The 20,392-nt window shown below is 38.8% G+C and overlaps 1 protein-coding gene across 1 annotated transcript in view; it reads right to left on the bottom strand.

Moving 5' to 3' along the window:
• Window positions 1-20,392, bottom strand: part of LOC126203053 (copper-transporting ATPase 1) — a 569,185-nt gene that overhangs the window by 263,004 nt on the left and 285,789 nt on the right. The window contains 7 exon segments of the mRNA XM_049937292.1: window positions 5,967-6,200; window positions 9,824-10,013; window positions 10,418-10,586; window positions 10,589-10,645; window positions 11,087-11,248; window positions 15,986-16,168; window positions 18,420-18,609. Coding sequence (XP_049793249.1) covers window positions 5,967-6,200; window positions 9,824-10,013; window positions 10,418-10,586; window positions 10,589-10,645; window positions 11,087-11,248; window positions 15,986-16,168; window positions 18,420-18,609 — 1,185 coding nt within the window.

Below are 20,392 nucleotides of genomic sequence, written 5' to 3' on the forward strand. Positions count from 1 at the left end.
AATGCTACCACAAGATCTCGAGCTGCGAACAGTCTCGTACTGGTTACACTGAGGGAATTCATGGCGAGATTGTGGTGGGCACAAAGGCAGTTTCCCACAGAGTTACAGCATAATGCTGAAGTGTTGCAGCAGAATCTGGTGCTGTTCTTCCATACAGCTGGCGTGGAGATGGAAACAATTGGAGCCAGGGTGCATGTAGCAATCCGTGTACCTGTTGTGGGGAGAAACTCGGAGTTTCACTGCTACAGCATTCACCTGTATCCAGTGAAATGGTGGATACTGGGGAAGTGCGTGCAGGTGAGAACACAGGAAGTACTGCTAGTCTCTAAGGAGAGGCAGGCTCATGTGGTAATATCATGAGTAGAGTTGGGAAGATGCATGCAAGACAACATTGTGATTTGTCTAAGTAGCCAAATATGGACTCATATGCGAACATGTGAAGTGAGTTTCTTTCTGGGGGGGGGGCGGGGGGGGGGAAGTAAACAGGAGGAGTTGTGGGAAGGAGCTTCTGCCAGCCCAAACGTATTTCCATATGATGGGAACACACTGATTATAGTCTGCACTCAAGCCAGAAACTGTATGATTGAATTGCTACAAAGGAGTTAGACTGGTAGGGCTGAAAAAACTCTAGCTTTGGGAAAGCAGAATAATTATTAATGGCTCAATTTGTGAGGCAGTTGGGATGGATTTTCGTGTTCCAACTACACTTAAAGGTTCAACTGTTATGACACTGTCACAGAATATCTTGTATTGGCAAGAAGGATTTCTGAGGGTGTTACCCATTCAAAATGTAGTGTATTTAAATGATATACTCAATCCAGACCTTTTGCAGTCTTTGGGCAGAGTAGTCCCAGCAAAGGGGAATTTTGAAGAAACAAATGTGGCAGTATGTACACCAATTCCAGGAAGAACAGGAACACAAAGATTGGTGGAGAGCTTATCAGCCAACAGTTGCAGATTGTTGCTAGCAGGCTTTTGTGCATGTGTTTCTGGATAAGACGCAAGAGAGCACAGGCTGTGAACGTACCAACCCACCAATTACCGGTAGAATGGTTGACCACCATTGGTCAGGGAAGCAGTTAGTTTAAAGTTCTTTATTAGTGTATAAGTGTACGATAAGTGGTACAGGTAGTAGCAAAGGGTGAGAGTCCTTTATAATGAATTCGTAAGAATGTCCTCAATATGTAAATTATTAGAGTTAAGGTAGTTGACTGGGAGCATGATGTTACAGATTTGGGAAGAATCTTCCCAGAAGCGAGGAGGTATGCTGTGCCACGAATAACTGCAGGCATGGATTTAGGGAATTATTCTAAATTTTGCGCAGCTATGGCTGGAAGACAGTATTTAAGGGACCAATTGTCACATTGGATGGTAGGCAAGGACAATATTGATATTTAGCAAACGATTCTGCAAGGCAGGTATATGACACCACTCACAGGCGAGAAGGCACAGCTCTGTGGGCACAGTATACAGGTGTGAAGTAATCAGGGCAGCACAGGACACTGACACGCTGTGAAGAGCCCATACATTGAAGTTAAAATAGTGCCTAGTGACCTGTGTGTAGGGACCAAAGCAGGCTAAGGAAAACTGATGATGTAATTATTAATGAGCTCTCCATATGCCCCTTCTACAGGCACTACATAAGAGACGTAGGCATAAGATGTATAGATAAAGTGAGCCCAGAGTCTCAAAAGGGTGGTAGTCATGTCACCATTCTGTCCAAGTCTAGAACCAGAGATAATAATGATTGTTTAAGAGGCAGGTCAACCATGAAGATCTTCTGGTGATAGATATCAGCTGCCAACCAGCTGCTGAAATTACCACCAACCTCCAGTGCCCAGGTGTACCATAGCTATGGCAGGGCGTGCCACACCTCAGAGCTGCAATGGCGCACGGAACAAGCGGGTGGCTAGCCTCCGATCTCTGGGTGACATCATTCAGCAGATTGCAAGCTGCTGGGGTCGGGGCACGAACTTGCAGCCTCCCAGGTGCAGAGTCGTCTGCGGTCACTGACCGAGCTGCCCAGGGCAAACAGCCAGAGCCCCTAAGGCTCACTACAATGACAGCAATCGGTTCTTTCCCTCCAGCACTCTACATGGAGTCCATGAGATGCACTTGAGGTAGCAGCCAGCCCTGTCCCGGGCTACCGGCACAGCCAACATGTGCAGTGACCACTTAGCCACGGCACGAGTAGGATGGCTACGTCTGCAAGGCTGTGCAGCCTGACTCCGACACAGCAAATTCCAGCATCAGCTTTGACACTGACCCTCACATGGACACTGTGTGGCATTATCACCAGGATCGGCAGAAGGCCCACTGTGTACCTTTGATGTAATAGAAACAATGCCAGTGTTTCTCTGCATGATTTGGCATGAGTCACCTCTCTGTCCCAAACCATACCTATCAGTCATTTTGACATATTACAATTCCTAAGCTCAGCGGGTTGTAACAGAAGGGAAGGAAGAGGGGAAGAAAGGGTTGAGAGGAATCTAGACTGTAAATACTAGAGAGTGAGTTCTTCCCCAAATGGATCACACTGAGGGCAGAAAATTAAGAAGTGGAGGTCAAACTCCAAAGGGGGATGAAAAACACCAAAAAGAATGAAAGAGGAAAGGCAATGGGAACGAAACCACAAGGAACCCAGAAAAGCAGGTGGATAGCCAAGTCGACATAAGTAATAACACAGAGAGGGGCAGGATGAGGGGCGGGGATGGAGCGATGATTGGGTGGGAGGAGCACAGGGAAGGAAGAATTGGCTGCAATAGCTCAAGGCCCCACGGGTGGCGTGCGTAAACTCACAAAAGAACTGTGAGAACATAGGCGGGTGGGGGATTAAGTGTGAAATTCAATGATCTGCGCACAACTTTCTCTACAGTAAATCAATAAATGATTGTTGGCATGAAGAAGTACAATATAATTCATCATCATATTTGCATCATGTCATGTAAACTGTAAATATCTTTTAATTTTCAAATTTGTGTTTTTTATACAAAAAGCTGCAATTGTAAACTATGGCCACAAAGATACTGCAAAAACTGTAACCATCTTTTCTATCTATATTAATCTTTGTACATTCATAAGCAGAGAATAGTGTACATTTATGTCTTTTGTGCAAGAAAGATGATCATGTATACTACCATCACATGAGGCGGTAAGAATGGTAAACATCCTATTGTTTTTAAAACTCCATATTTGTAACAGATAGAGAATTTATAATCATCACATTAACTGATGATGTCTCATTCCATCTCCTCATAATACCCCTTTTCCCATATTAATTTGTATCTATGTACAGAAATGATGAAGAGAATCAATAAAACAATGCAATATGAAGGTTACTGGTGGATAGCAAGTAAAACAGTTACAAAGTCAGAGGATTTGTATAGATTACATTCTTCTAATGGTAATTAATTTCAAATATCCATGGGTGATATTTTAGAATAGAAAATGTGGACTTAAATACATGGAAAGAGGGCACTATGCCTTCTGCCAGGGAAAAAAGGAAGATCAATTGCAGTGCTGAAAATGGAGAAGTAGGTGTATAGAATAAGAGGGAAATTATGTTTCTGACCCACGTATTAGTGAAAGTAATATTTAAAATTACTTTTCAAATCTTTATAAACTGCATAAGCATACATATCTAACTTTCCTTATGTCTGTGAGATTGTTTTGTAAATAAATGCAGGCTATTAAGAAAGAAACAAAGACGAAGGGACATCAAACAGATGTGCAGACCTATATCTCTAACGTCGATCAGTTGTAGAATTTTGGAACACTTATTATGTTTGAGTATAATGACTTTTCTGGAGACTAGAAATCTACTCTGTAGGAATCAGCATGGGTTTAGAAAAAGACGATTGTGTGAAACCCAGCTCACGCTATTCGTCCACGAGACTCAGAGGGCCATAGACACGGGTTCCCAGGTAGATGCCATGTTTCTTGACTTCCGCAAGGCGTTCGATACAGTTCCCCACAGTCATTTAATGAACAAAGTAAGAGCATATGGACTATCAGACCAATTGTGTGATTGGATTGAAGAGTTCCTAGATAACAGAACGCAGCATGTCATTCTCAATAGAGAGAAGTGTTCCGAAGTAAGAGTGATTTCAGGTGTGCAGCAGGGGAGTGTCGTAGTACCATTGCTATTCAGAATATACATAAATGACCTTGTGGATAACATTGTAAGTTCACTGAGGCTTTTTGCGGATGATGCTGTGGTATATCGAGAGATTGTAACAATGCAAAATTGTACTGAAATGCAGGAGGATCTGCAATGAATTGACGCATGGTGCAGGGAATGGCAACTGAATCTCAATGTAGACAAGTGTAATGTGCTGCAAATACATAGTAAGAAAGATCCTTTATCATTTAGCTACAATATAGCAGGTCAGCAACTGGGAGCAGTTAATTCCATAAATTATCCGGAAGTCGGCATTAGGAGTGATTTAAAATGGAATGGTCATATAAAGTTTATTGTCAGTAAATCAGATGCCAGGCTGAGATTCATTAAAAGAGTCCTAAGGAAATGCAATCCGAAAACAAAAGAAACAGGTTACAGTACACTTGTTCGCCCACTGCTTGAATATTGCTCACCAGTGTGGGATCCGTACCAGTATCAGGAGAGATGCTCAGTAGCTCGGTACAGGCTTTAGTTGAAGTTTTGAGAACATACCTTCACCGAGGAGTCAAGCAGTATATTGCTCCCTCCTACATATATCTCATGAAGAGACCATGAGGATAAAATCAGAGAGATTAGAGTCCACACAGAGGTGTACCGACAATCTTTCTTTCCACGAACAATACGAGACTGGAATAGAAGGGAGAACCGATAGAGGTACTCAAAGTACCCTCCGCCGCACACAGTCAGGTGGCTTACGGAGTATGGATGTAGATGTAGATGAATGTCCTTTACATGTATGAGTAATGTAAATGCAAAATTACTCATTCCACATCATTACGATTCATCATACAAATGATCCATGGAAAATGTAACTGACCAAAGCTAAAGCTAAAAAACTAACTAAAGCTAAAGCTAAAACTATCATTATTATTCATCACTAAAGCATTTTGTTCTCTCTGTGTTTCTGCTGTATCTATAATATCTGTTTAATGTTTTTGCCTGTTATTATTACAACTTTAAAAATGTTTCTTTTTTCTGTATCTAAATTTGTAATCAATTTTGTCTACTCTGTATAAAACTTACAATATGACATGTCTACTATCACTGTCAAATATTATCGATGAACAAAAATAAACTTAACTAAATCTAATGTAAGAGATTGAAGTTAATGAAGAAGATTAGAGATACAAAGCTGAGGATGAAACAGTTCCAGTATTCCTTTTCTTGTGTTACTTGTGTCATGCAACTGACAAAATGGTCTCAGTACCTTAACACATTACACAACCCTCGTGGACTTGGTGCACATAATATATTTGGGAATTAATCAGTAAACTCAATGACTATGTACATTTGTTGTAGACATGTTTGAGAACATGACCTGAAGAAGTTTGTGACCATAGTCTTTGCACATGGACCTCCTTTGCTAAATTTTAAGACAAGGGGCTTAATTACTTGATTATACAGCTGGTCACAGAGGAAATACTCCAAAATATTAAACTTTGAGTAAGAAGGTCTCCCAACAAAAACTGTATGTAAATAAATGTAACCACTGGATTTTCACAATGTCCTAAATGAAACCATGAAACCAGAAAGAGCGAGAGAGGGAGGGGGGGGGGGGGGGGGAGAGAGAGAGAGAGAGAGAGAGAGAGAGAGAGAGAGAGAGAGAGAGAGAGTGAGTTTTCTATTTCTAACAGTTGTCTCTTAGTTTTACACCACAAACTAATTGGTTCTGTGGCTATTATTAATGATTTTTCTGAAAACTAAAACAGAATCCACTACACTGCAACAACAAATCATTATATGTTTGTAGAAATAAACAAGCCTGCTGTATGAAGCAACTGCTTACCTTTGCTGTGTGCTCCAGCCACCGACCGAGTGATATAAATACAAGCAGCATAGGAGGTGTGTCAAAGAAGGTTTGCGGACTAGCCTTCTGTTGCAGCGCCATGGCAGCAGCCAGCACAGCAACAGAGTATATGTATGATATGGATGTCGCCATCATTATGAGGACGTCCATGTTAGTTGTGCGGTGCCTCAGGGCCTTCCATGCTTGCACGTAAAAGTGCCAGCCTCCAAAGAACTGTGTAGCATAAAGCAATTTCCATCACTCCCTTACATACATTTTAGGAAAGAAGGTAAAAAGCTATACAAAATTAATTAATAGTCACACTTAATAAATTTATTCTAACTGCTGAAAAAGACTCTCCCTTGAAATCTTTCGAAATGAGAGTACACAGTAGTAAATATCTTTATAATATCAGCTACCAGCTTACATTAACACTGTCCATATATTGTAATCAGTCTGCTGCTGTTGTGTTATGGAACAGAGTTGTGATTTGGAAGAAGTCCTCCTGTGCAACATAATCTACACTAGGATGGCTTGTAGTGGGAAATTTAGCTCTTTGACTATTATCCAAATGATGTTAATTCAAGAATATTTCATATTATTTGTCATTTCTTTTTATTTTTCACTCTTTTGGAAATTTCATGTTTTATAATCAACAACACTTAATATTATAAACTACTAAAACATTTACAAAATATATCACCAAAAACAAGTAACATAAGTGAACTACTCTTGTTTCTGTTAAATGCTGATAAATGAAATTAAAAGATGGTACAGCATTACTGGCTGCAAGACCCTGTCTGGGGTCATTCGGCCACTTTGTGCAAGTCCTTCTATTTCATGCCACTTTGGTGACCTGCATTTCAATGTAGATGACGTGAAATGCTTAGGACCCAGAGCAAACAAAACTTCTGAAACAGCCAGGAATCAAACTACAGTCTATAGGCAATGACCCTAACCATTAGATCACAAGCTGCAAACAAAATGTTGGTATCAAAACTATTGGAAGAACATTATGTAAGCTGTTGGGTGAAAATCGTTTTGGCAGGATGAGACCAAACATTGTTTGGGTGTGTTAATGAAAAACTGCAAAAGATTACAAAAAGAACTAATAAAATGTGGAAGATTCAAATTAATGGCCTGAGACATTTCTTTTAGTAGTGTGTGCAAAATTAATTGGAATGCCAGAATTATTTTTGCAAGCACAAATAATGAAATAGACAACTGTGTGAAACATGGGATAGACGACTGACAAATGATAAACATGAGATAAGAAGAAGTAGTAGTATTTATTCATTTTAATGTCAGTTTCATCTCTATTTGTGAGAAAATTTACTGGAATCAATGTCACGTAAGATATTTGTGAACGTGGCAAAGTAGTTTATTTTATTCTTTATTCAACATAATAAAACAACAGGAAGGTTAGAAAACTTAGAAGACAAATGGCAATGTTCTGACAGAGGTTCTTCTAAGACAGGTTCCAGTCTTCATATGATTAAATATTGATTTTCTGTTTTCCATTCACTCTTCATAGTATTTCATCAGATAATGGTTTTGTGAAGTCATTTTGACACTTCACATAGCTACAAATCAAAATTTTAATACGACAAGTTGTTGGTTGGGTTGGGTTGTTTGGGGAAGGAGACCAGACAGAGAGGTCATTGGTCTCATTGGATTCGGGAAGGATGGGGAAGGAAGTTGGCTGTGCCCTTTCAAAGGAACCATCTCGGCATTTGCCTGGAGCAATTTAGGGAAATCACGGAAAACCTAAATCAGGATGGCCGGGCACGGGATTGAACCGTCGTCCTCCAAAATGTGAGTCCAGTGTGTAGCCACTGCGCCACCTCGCTTGGTACGACAAGTTGTCATACAACTTACAAAGACCTTGCATAATTTATCAAATGACCAGCAAGTGCACTTCTTCAGTCAGTATCAGCTAAGTGGACTTCTTCATTCAGTATCAGCTAAGTGGGCTTCTTCACTCATATTAGCTTAGACATTTCCTTGTGACTTTACGCCAAATACTGAAACAATTGGTTTTGCTCAGTATGTTGTTACAAATAGAGCAACCTAAAGGCCTACAATCACAGACTGTAACTTGAAGATACACATTGTGGTCACTATTCACTTGGATCTAATTCACTGCTTTCTCATTTCTTGTCATTCCACTCCAGCCATAGCTCATTCACTTCTGAAAATTCCCAGTCTCATCTTTCGTCATCACTTTCTGTGCATATCTTCATTTCACTTCAATCCTACATTTTCTCCTAACAACACTTGTAATGCTTCATTGTGAAGTCTTTTGACAACTTTTTTTTTTTCCTCAGTAGTCATATCACAAGCAGACTACAACTGTTCTTTTCTAACTACGACATTACTGGGACAACATCTATACCATTGGTTATTCCTGCCTTATCTTATTGCTTCCCTCTGTATCTATCCATCTTTCTGATTTTTCAATTTTTAAGCTTTTATTTCAATACTGTATCTTCATCCTGCCATCTCTCCAGTCTACATTGTATACTGGAAAAGGACAACAATTGTGTGCAAAGAAAAAAGTGAAAACCATAACAGTTCAAAAATAGCATTTTGTTACGTCTCATTTCTTCTCACTGTGATCCTCTTGACTTACAGGCTCACTCTAAAATAGTATTTGAAATGCAACACTTTGTGACTGCATATTCTACTGACATTTTTACCTTCTTCCCTTCCCATATCCTTCAATCTACTGGTTTTTTGGAGGTGCTGACAGTAACCCAGTGACATGGTTCGAAGAAATATGTACACTGTGTCAGCCACATCCAACATTAGTACCCTCTTTAGGGTACTCTTTTCACAATGGGTCTGATGGGTCAAGTAATGTTTTTATCTGAACATCAACGCACTCCCTTTCATATGTGTGTGTCTGTGTGTGTGTGTGTGTGTGTGTGTGTGTGTGTGTGTTTGTTTCTTCTACATATACGATGAACCCAGTTAATTATAATCATTATGAAACTTCCTGACAGATTAAAACTGGTTGCCAGACTGACTCTAACTGGGACCTATGTTTTTTGTGGGTAAGTGCTTTACTGACAGTTATTGGAGCAAGATTCACAACCTGTCCTCACAGCTTTACTTCCAACAGCACCTCAACTCTTACATTCCAAACTTCACAGAGGTTCTCCTGTGCAACTTACAGGACTAGCACTCCTGAAAGAAAGGATATTGTAGAGACATGGCTCAGCCACAACCTGGAGGATCATTTCCAGAATTAATCTTTCACTCTGGGGTAGAGTGTGCACGAATACAAAACTTACTTCCACATTAAAGCCATGTGTCATACTAGGACTAACACAGGACCTTTGTCTGTGTTTGAGTCTGGTCTGGCACACAGTCTTGATCTGCCAGGAGATTTCACATCTGAGCACACTCCACTGCACAGTGCAAGATTTTCTCTGGATACAATCATTAAGTTTGAGATTCAACTTATATATACTACAGATGGAAAAAAATGTAGTTTCAGAAATAGTTATAGGATAACATCCTACACACTGGACATTATACACCATTATTTGCAATAGACCAGACAGAGGCTAATGAATAAAACCTTCCATCATATTTAATATATAAACACACTTGTCTCCAAGGCATGTGCAAGGTTATTCTTTGCTTAAGTCTATATAACAACATCTGATGCCAAAAAACAGAAATTTGGCTACCATACTTAGTGTCTTAAAACAGTTTCACTTCACACTTTTTTTTACCAATGATTCCAATAATGTTTTTATTGAAATACTCTGGCTTACTGTTCTAATAACCAACAGTTCAACTAAATTCTAAGGCATACTGACTGAAAAGTAATCAGGAAGTCTACTAACCATGACTGGAGTAGAGAGAAGGAACAGTAGCAGATTCTCCATTGAGAGCCCTGGAACTACGCAGCACATCTCTTCATGAGTCATGTGCCCCACAGACATTTGTATCATGAAATATGCCATCACGATCATGCACGGGCCACCAAAAATAAGAGATACGAAGAAAGCATTCCGCCACTTGGTGATTTCTTCTCTGTAACAGTATGAAAAATTCTGTTATGTAAAACTCAGTAAGCATGGTCTAGCTCATTACCCTAGTGAAAAAATCACAAATGCTTTGCTAATCGCTAGACTTGCAGGGTAATCTAAGAGACACAGAAGACATTCACCAAGACAAAAATGCACTAAAATTACTTTCTTTGTCATGAAAGACAGTAGCAAGGAGAAAAGAAAATATACAGTAAAAAGTACAGAATACAAAGAATAAGGGAGAGGTCAGCTAAATACACCAGTTAGCATGTCTGTACTAAGTGTGAAGATTAGATATCCTCACTGCAAATTTTAAACATGTAGACATCGTCTTGGGAAAAATTACATATCCCAACTCCGTAGCTGTTATAACATTAACAACATTTAATTAACCAATGCAAGCATCACCTGTGGTTGAGGTAGCCCTTAGCATCTTTGTCCTTAGAAGTTAGCAGACTTGCAGTAAAACCTAGACGTTCAATGGCTTCGGCAATATCTCTTGGGCCAGTAAGTTCCGAGTCATAGTAAAAACGTCCTCTTTTTGTAGTTAGTGCAACAGATGCAGAACTCACACCTTCAGTTTTTTCACAGAGTTTTCTATTTTATTCACACATGAAGAGCAGGTCATTCCTAAATCTGGAAAAAGAATATATTTACTCTGGATGTAGTGTGTTCAACATTTTTAAACATTATCACTTCATGATGGTATACATTCATACACACAGGGCAATTCCTTCAGTCGATCTCATCAAGAATGAGAAACTTCATAGATGCTGAATGATTCAGGAACCACATTAGAAGATATTATCAGCTACATCACTATCCTATCAACAAAATCATTATTACTACTCTCACTGCGTAAAAGCTGCACATAAATATACCACTACTATTTGTTTTACAGTTCTGGAGGTCTTATATTCCTTATGAACTAATACTTATCCATTCTTTTATGAAAATTTAAGCTTAGCAGTAATGTATTTGATGCCAGTGAAAGCTAAATAACGATCTACCAAGCAATTCACAACACATTATAGCTCTGTTTCCTTTTCTCTCATATTATGTATGAAAAAAATTTACCTCTAATTCAACTTGTCCTTCTCCAGTTTCCTGGCTCTTGGATAACTTCTGCTGGAAACCCAAGCTCACTTATAGATGCAGCTATGTCCAAAGGGTTTATAACCTGTGGATCATACTTCACTTCTGCCTTAGCTGCCAGTAACGCAACCAAAATTCCATGTATACCCTGAAATTAGAGATTATGGTGTTAGATAAGTATCTAGATGAGAATAAATAATGTGATATATTAGGCATAACACAAGAATATTTCAATATTTTCTACTGCAGTTCCAAATTTTAAAATCATTCACAAAGTCAGTTCCTTTACTAAAAATCTTGAACATGAGGACAGCAAAGGGGAAAGGAGATTAAAGAAGTGCAGTTACATATTAGCTCAGATGTCAATGTAGAATTTAAATGTGACAAAACAATCAACGCCAAGAATGGCACGAATGAGTAACTAGACTCTGCTGTCAAAAATCCATGTGCATTTGTAGAAAATAATCTCGAACTAGCAACTTTCCCAGTTTAGCATGGATAGAACTAAGTATCTACAGATGGACGATTTGTCTTGCTTATAGGTTATAAATTGTATAACACAAAAATTCCTTGTGAATCAGTGTATTAGTAAAAACCACATTGAAATCCTTATAGTAGTTACCAAGCTACTGCTACCACTGACTATGGTTTTAAGGAAACTAAACATCTAAGTTCATCAGGCTTCTATCCCCCCCCCCCCCAAGTACAGAAGCACTGTACCTCATCTGTCAGCATCTGGAATAAATTGTATGTGCAAGTGATTCTGAAGTGGAATGTGGGTACCAGCTCAATATTCACCTAGTGGAATGTGGAAAACCCCTACAAACCATATCCATGTTGACTAGCATACTGGCCTTCGTCATTAATCCACAGGATGGATTCGAATTTGAATTGTGTGCCTCCTGGGTGCTTTAATGTGCACAGCTTTCTGGGCGGGAAGCTCCTGAGGTTAGCTTTCACATACAGACAGAAAAGTGCTACCGGCAGGTGGTCTCAAATGATTCCATAATACTAGATTTCCAGAAAGCTTTTGATACAGTCCCTCACAAGTGACTTCTAACCAAATTGTGTGCCTGTGGAGTATCGTCTCAGTTGTGCAAATAAATTCATGATTTCCTGTCAGAAAGGTCACAGTACAGTTTGTAGTAAGTGATCGAGTAAAACAGAAGTGATATCTGACGTTCCCCAAGGAATTCTCACAGGTCTTTTGCTCTTCCTAATCTATACAATTGATTTAGGAAACAATATGAGCAGTTCTCATAGATTTACTGTCATCCTCCGTCAAGTCAAGTCATCAAAACATCAAAACCAGTTGCAAAATGTTTTAGACAAGCTATCTGTGTGGTGCAAAAAGTGGCAAGTGATTCTAAATAATAAGTGTGATATCATCCACATGAGTACTAAAAACAATCCATTAAATTATGGTTACACAATAAATCAGACAAATTTAAAGGCTTCAATTACAACTTAAAATCTAGGAATTACAATTATAAACAACTTAAACTGGAACAACGTTGTGGGGAAGGCAAACCAAAGGCTGCATTTTATTGGAAGAACCATTAGAAGGTGCAATAAATCCACTGAAAGAATCATCATATGACATTTGTCCATCCTCTATGTTACTATTGCTGCATGGTGTGGGATCCCTACCAGATAAGATTGATGGAAGATACTGAAAAAGTTCAGAGATGCAGCTAATTTTGCATTATCACATAGAGAGTGTCACTGATGTGATACAGAAGTTGAGGTGGCAACTACTGAAACAAAGGCAATTTTTGTTGCAACGAGAGAGACCACAACGAAATATTGTCTCGAAATTTGGTAGAAAATCCAAAGAAATTCTGGTCGTATGTAAAGTACACAAGTGGCAAGACGCAGTCAATACCTCCGCTGCACAGTGCCGATGGTTCTGTTACCGACGACTGTGCCGCTAAAGCGGAGTTATTGAACGCAGTTTTCCAAAATTCCTTCACCAGAGAAGACGAATGGAATATTCCAGAATTTGAAACATGAACAGCTGCTAGCATGAGTTTCTTAGAAGTAGATACCTTAGGGGTTGCGAAGCAACTCAAATCGCTTGATACGGGCAAGTCTTCAGGTCCAGATTGTATACCGATTAGGTCCCTTTCAGATTACGCTGATACAATAGCTCCCTACTTAGCAATCATATACAACCGCTCGCTCACCAATAAATCTGTATCTACAGATTGGAAAATTGCGCAGGTCGCACCAGTGTTTAAGTAGGGTGGTAGGAGTAATCCATCGAACTACAGACCTGTATCATTGGCGTCTGTTTGCAGTAGGGTTTTGGAGCATATACTGTATTCAAACATTATGGATCACCTCGAAGGGAACAATCTATTGATACGTAATCAGCATGGTTTCAGAAAACATTGTTCTTGTGCAACGCAGCTAGCTCTTTATTCGCACAAAGTAATGGCTGCTATCGACAGGGGATCTCAAGTTGATTCCATATTTCTAGATTTCCGGAAAGCTTCCGACACTGTTCCTCACAAGCGACTTCTAATCAATCTGCGGGCCTATGGGGTATCGTCTCAGTTGTGCGACTGGATTCATGATTTCCTGTCAGGAAGGTCGCAGTTTGTAGTAATAGACGGCAAATCATCGAGTAAAACTGAAGTGATATCAGGTGTTCCCCAGGGAAGTGTCCTGGGACCTCTGCTGTTCCTGATCTATATAAATGACCTGGGTGACAATCTGAGCAGTTCTCTTAGGTTGTTCGCAGATGATGCTGTAATTTACCGTCTAGTAAGGTCATCCGAAGACCAGTATCAGTTGCAAAGCGATTTAGAAAAGATTGCTGTATGGTGTGCCAGGTGGCAGTTGACGCTAAATAACAAAAAGTGTGAGGTGATCCACATGAGTTCCAAAAAAAATCCATTGGAATTCGATTACTCGATACATAGTACAATTCTCAAGGCTGTCAATTCAACTAAAGTACCTGGGTGTTAAAATTACGAACAACTTCAGTTGGAAAGACCACATAGATAATATTGTGGGGAAGGCGAGCCAAAGGTTGCATTTCGTTGGTAGGACACTTAGAAGATGCAACAAGTCCACTAAAGAGATAGCTTACACTACACTCGTTTGTCCTCTGGTAGAATATTGCTGCACGGTGTGGGATCCTTACTAGGTGGGATTGACGGAGGACATCGAAAGGGTGCAAAAAAGGGCAGCTCGTTTTGTGTTATCATGTAATAGGGGAGAGTGTGTGGCAGATATGATACGCGAGTTGGGATGGAAGTCATTAAAGCAAAGACGTTTTTCGTTGCGGCGAGATCTATTTACGAAATTTCAGTCACCAACTTTCTCTTCCGAATGTGAAAACATTTTGTTGAGCCCAACCTACATAGGTAGGAATGATCATCAAAATAAAATAAGAGAAATCAGAGCTCGAACAGAAAGGTTTAGGTGTTCGTTTTTCCCGCGCGCTGTTCGGGAGTGGAATGGTAGAGGGATAGTATGACTGGTTCGATGAACCCTCTGCCAAGCACTTAAATGTGAATTGCAGAGTAATCATGTAGATGTAGATGTAGATGTAAATGTAGATGAAATTTCAATTACTAACTTTCTCCTCTGAACGTGAAATATTTTATTGACGCCCAACTGCACAGGGAGAAATGATCATTGTAATAAAATACGAGAAATCACAGCTTGTGCAGAAAGATATAAATGTTTATTTTTCCTGCATACTGTACAGGTGTGAAATGGTAGAGAAACAGTCTGAAGGAAGTTCGGTGAGCCCTCTGCCAGGTACTTAAGCATGAGTTGCAGAGTAGTCATGTAAACTTAAATTAAAAAACATGCTGCAGGACTTTACTTTAAAAATATGTATAATATTAACCTTTGTGACTTGCAAAAAAGCTAATACAAAATTTTGTTTAATAGCTAGATACAATGGACAATAAACAAAGCAGATAAAACACTTCATGTGACATTTAAACAATAACACTTCTTTCATTTCAGCCAAAATATTGTTATTTAATATTCCCTTGGTATTGAGAAACTGGATACAGCAATTATTTTGGATTTTGCACAAGGGTGAAAGACAATGGAATGGGAAATAAATATTCCCTACATCTTTTTCATAAAGACATAATTTGCTGTGCAGATAAAATTACATTTGCGTACAGTACTTTTGATATTTGTTTGCAATTACGTATTAAGAAATTAGGTAGTAATTTTAGACTTAATACAGAAAGCATTTTCACTTGTTTCTAATGAATATTTATCTTCATATCAAGAAGGGCTGTCAACAAGCATCTTTAGTAGTGCTCAGTGCACAGTTTTGGTATTTTTATATTTCCATCTTATTTTCTGTTACTGCTAACAATACAATCAGAATTAATGTAGGTGCAATACAGCAATAACACGTTTTGGACAATAATTGCAATAGTCTAGGTATGACCTCTATAAAACCACATGAATAGTTCTGTGATGAGAAAAGACAGAAACACAACCACAACAACCAGTTCAAGAGTTTGGTCAAGCTACTGTAGAATGTCATAGCTCTTAAATGGCACTCAGTTCAGATGATTATGATTATTATGACGATGACAATGCCATAGTGTTTTAACTATCAATATTTAAGTAAAAATAAAATGGCATACAAATGCATCTGTTACTGTACGTTATATGCTGTGACATACACAAACACTTCTTGTTACTCTAGTCTGAGATAATATCTAATTTCATATGAGAAATAATTCCAGTTCCCTCCATTTACTTAGTATCAAAGATGGAACTTTGTACACATTCAGTTATAGAGGCCAGGAAATTGAGAGAAACAGTGTGTTACCATGAAACATTTTAAATAACTGCACAGACAGCCAAAGAATGGAAGGAAAATAGTAATTGCAGTACCATATACTTTCCGGCAGTGTTTCTCAATAGCTGACACACAAGAAGCACACGTCATCCCCTTGATGTGTAAAAAGCATTTGCTGAGATTGTCGTCAGTATGTTCTCCATGAAGTACAGATCCATTCTCCAGATCTGCGTCCATTTTTCTTTTTGCGGTAGCAGGAGTTGAGTTATGTGAATCTGAAAGAATAATGGTGACAATTACCTATAACTTTGATTACCTCTGGGGCATATGAGTTAGTATGGACTAAGGGCCACATTACATTATTATCACCACCACCACCACCACCACCACCACCACCACCACCACCAACAACAACAACAACAACAATACTACTACTACGTGTACGAAATCCAACCTTTAGGTCAATACATAGTGTATCACCGTAAACTAATCACAAATTGGCATGCAATAATTCAATAATACTGATAAGGTGACAACTGTTTGACATAAATAATCCATAAATAACAAAGAGAATCTGTCAGCTTCCAAAAATGAGGCAACAATTTTTAAAACTAAAAAAGGATAGTCTGTGGTGGCTGGTTAGGCAGAGACAGCAGTAACTGCACCTGCATAGTTGTGAGAAGTGAGACAGCATTCTGCTTTATGCTACTAGGAATCACTGAGACTGCAGTTCCAGCACGAATGAGAACATTGTAATGGTGTTATAAATGAGTGTGGACAGCAAGTGAGTGAGCGGGAGCAGGAGTGTTATGTGACAGTCGCACTGAGTTAGCAAGTGAACTGGTGTTCAGACTCTGTGACAATTACTAAGCGAGTGTACTACTAAATTTTACCATGCCAAGGTACTCAGTGCCGAACTTATTGTTCTGGCTCAGGAATTCAAACAAGATTTCATAGACAGTGATGGAACCGTTATGTGATGTATATTTGCAATTCAGGAATTTTGTTAGATGAAAAACACCACTGAGATCACATCAAACAATACATTTCCAACTCTAAGCATCAAACAAATAACACTCTTCAAACAAGCAAATTGCAGCAGCCTCTATTATCAAATGCACTTGAACAGAGTTCTTCAAAATGTCAAAATTTGAAAGATTTAAACAGTAATTTGTGTGCAGCTCTTACGCAAGCACAAATTCCACTCAATGAGGTGAACCATACTGCCTTCACGGGATTTCTTGAAAAATACACAAAGATGTCAATGCCTGATGAGAGTACTTCAAGAAAAAACTACATGGAGCCTGTTCACCAAGAAACCATGCAAAGAATCAAGGAGAAAGAGTGTGATTGCGATATGGGAAGCATTGTGGTTGAAACCATAGACTCAATGGAATGATATGTTTTCAAAATTTTAGTTTTTCCCTTAGCAGGGGAGAAAGTTAAGCCTATGTTCTTCAAAAAGTAAGAGCTGCAGAAAGCCAGTGCCAGTGCAAGTGCAGTAATGCAATCAATTAAGGTCTTCTGCAGAAACTCCAGCTTACTGGTGTAGAGTTTGAAAAATTACTTCTTGTGTTTACGCACCAGGATCCATACATGGTTTCAGCTGTTAATTTCCTAAGTTGAAGCATGTTGCATGCTTGGTTCATGCCCTTCACAGGGTTTGTGAATCCATAAGAATGAATACAACATTGTAAATCAATTCATCTCTGCCCTGAAGAAGACTCTACTGAAAACTCCAAGTCGTATTGCCTACAAAGAAATCACTGGCCTGCCCCTTCCAAATTTCCTGGTCATTACTTCTGGAGGATTTTGGACTGAGTGTGCTGCTATGTTGTGTGAGAATTTTGACAAAATCATAGAGTTTGTTCTTTCTTTGGCTCAAGTGCAGTTCCCAAGCTACAGCAACTTCTGTTATCAGAAGAAACACAATTTGTAGAGACAGCTATATTGTGTCCATAGTTACAAGTATGACTGCAGCTATTAAACAATAAGAAGTATAAGGTCTGGAAAAGAAAAAAACAATGCGATATTTTTACTTCCATGAGGGAGCAGTTCGATGGCTTTGCCAAAGACAAACTTGAGTCTAGTCTTCAGAAGAATCCAGGCACTGAGAAATTCACCACATCTGTAGCAAATACAAGTTTTGACCCGCTGGTTTCTGTGGATGTCAAAAGAAGCTTTAGCATCTATCAAGATACTATCCCCTAACAGAAACAGACTTACTTTTAAAACTGTAGAGATGTTTAACATCTTTTTAAGTACAACAGCTTCATGTTTCTTTCTTTCTTTCGACGAGTGAAAAATTGATGTTGTTATCTGTAATTCAATAAAATAGAATAGAGGAAAGAGAAAGCATTGATTTAGTTGAATGAACTAGCACCTTTTGCCCTTTTTCAACCTTATTTGAGCACCTTTTCCCTTCCTTTTTTCATTTGAAATTCACACCTAAAAAACATAACCCTGTTGATTACAAACATGCCTCATGTCACACTTGCACCTCCCACACTCCTTTGGTGGCTTTACCTGTAGCTGTGGGTGTAGCTGCAGCTCTCATGACGTCAGTACCATCACCACCACCCCCGCCACTGCCTGGTGCAGCATCTCCGGGTAACAACGCGTCAAAGCCTGCATCCGAGACAGCATCGCGTAGCTCGTACGGGTTCGTCAGTGCTGGGTTGTACCAGATGTAGCCCATCTTCTCTTCCAACACAACCTGTTGCAAGAGATAGCTGGAAGCTGGTCATACAAATATTGACTTAAAAAAAAAAGAAAAAACAAGAAACACACACTTCAACGTTTTCATTTTCAACAAAGCTAATGTTGCTGTTGTTTGTCTCCTTCCACTAAATAATATTATGGGTTATGGGGCATAAGATATTAATGTTATGGTATTATATTATAAAAAATATCAGCTAAATAAATTAGATAAAATATTTTAAAAATCTGTTGGACATTCGAACCAATTTGAAGTTTTTATTTCTAAAATGTGTGTAATAATGAACAAGAAACATTTTCCTGCCATCTGTGAGCCATCAATATTGACAATTTTTGTATGGATGTATGGGTCTACAGATACACGAGAATATCTACAAAATAAAATACGAAGTCCTTGAAAATTGGAAACTGGTTGTCCAGTAATTTCTACTGGATTTTCTTCTGTGCTCCTGACTCTTTAGGACTAAATTTGAAAGACAGTGTGTCTCCACAGGACTTCAATATGGTAGGTCTATAACATTCTTACTGGTAAATAGCTCCAATTATAAAATTATTGTATATTTGCATACATACTAGCTGTTCTACTTATTAGGTTGAATATGGGAAAGGAAAAAGTGAATAGAGAATTTGTCTCTCTTCCACATGAATGAAATGAACAAACATGATGTAGAATAAGGATACTTGTACAAGATGAGAATCCCAATTTATATCAGGGACTCTTCTGAAAGAGTTGGTTATGAACACAAGTTTGTAGCTTTGTTCTGGGGTTGTGGATAGTAAGAAGGGGAAGGGAATTGGACACACACACACACACACACACACACACACACACACACACACACACACACACAAAAGAGTGGGGGGGGGGGGGGGGGGAGGGCTGTGTGTATTCTTATGCTTCTTGGAATTTGTCACCTTTATGCGCAAAGTGAATGGATTCAAATTCATGCCTTACTGTAATCTATTTGGTCCAAAGATAATTTTGGAAGATTTTCATATTATCCATCTTATGGATTAGAGGTAGCAGTAATTAAGTCAACAGCAGTCATTCCAAATGAATCATGTCACCCATTATGTTTAGTGCACATGGTGGCAAACGTACCAGTAAGTACAGAGGAGAGAATAAAAATTAATGAGTTACAAATTATCAATTAGATAGCAGTGAACAATAGCTATGAAATAAATATGGAAAAATAACTTATGAAGGAGTGGAAATGAGTAGAAGCACAATAACCCAAGGATAAAAGAATTGTCACTGCACCATATTACGTAAAATTTCACAGAAATTGGCTACTATGAGGTGGTTTGACAAGTGTGATAAATTTTCATGAAAGACTGGAACATTTTTGCTGCGCCTTCATGGTTGGTAAGCTTGATTATTCCAAGGATTATGGATAGAATTTCAACAACATGCAGCATTCAGTTCATTGTTGATGGCCATTTGAATTGGTGAATGTATCAACTGGGATTGAAAATGGAGGATACAGTTTTCGTGCTGATACTGAACATTTTCAATTGAAGGGTTGGGACTACTGGACAAATCAAAACAGAATTGGATGAAATTCATGCAGACTCTGCACCATTATTGAAGACCATTTACTACTTGATTAATGAATTTGAAGATGAGCAGATATGTACTGATGATGAAGTGCACTCTGGCCATCCAACTGGGATCACCAAAAGGAAACCATGGACAAATTCCACGATATTGTGTGCAAGACCACTGCTATTCACAATATACATAAATGACCTAGTGGATAACATCGGAATTTCACTGAGCT

Source organism: Schistocerca nitens, chromosome 9, assembly GCF_023898315.1.
Source record: "Schistocerca nitens isolate TAMUIC-IGC-003100 chromosome 9, iqSchNite1.1, whole genome shotgun sequence".
In the NCBI taxonomy this organism is placed as follows: domain Eukaryota; kingdom Metazoa; phylum Arthropoda; class Insecta; order Orthoptera; family Acrididae; genus Schistocerca; species Schistocerca nitens.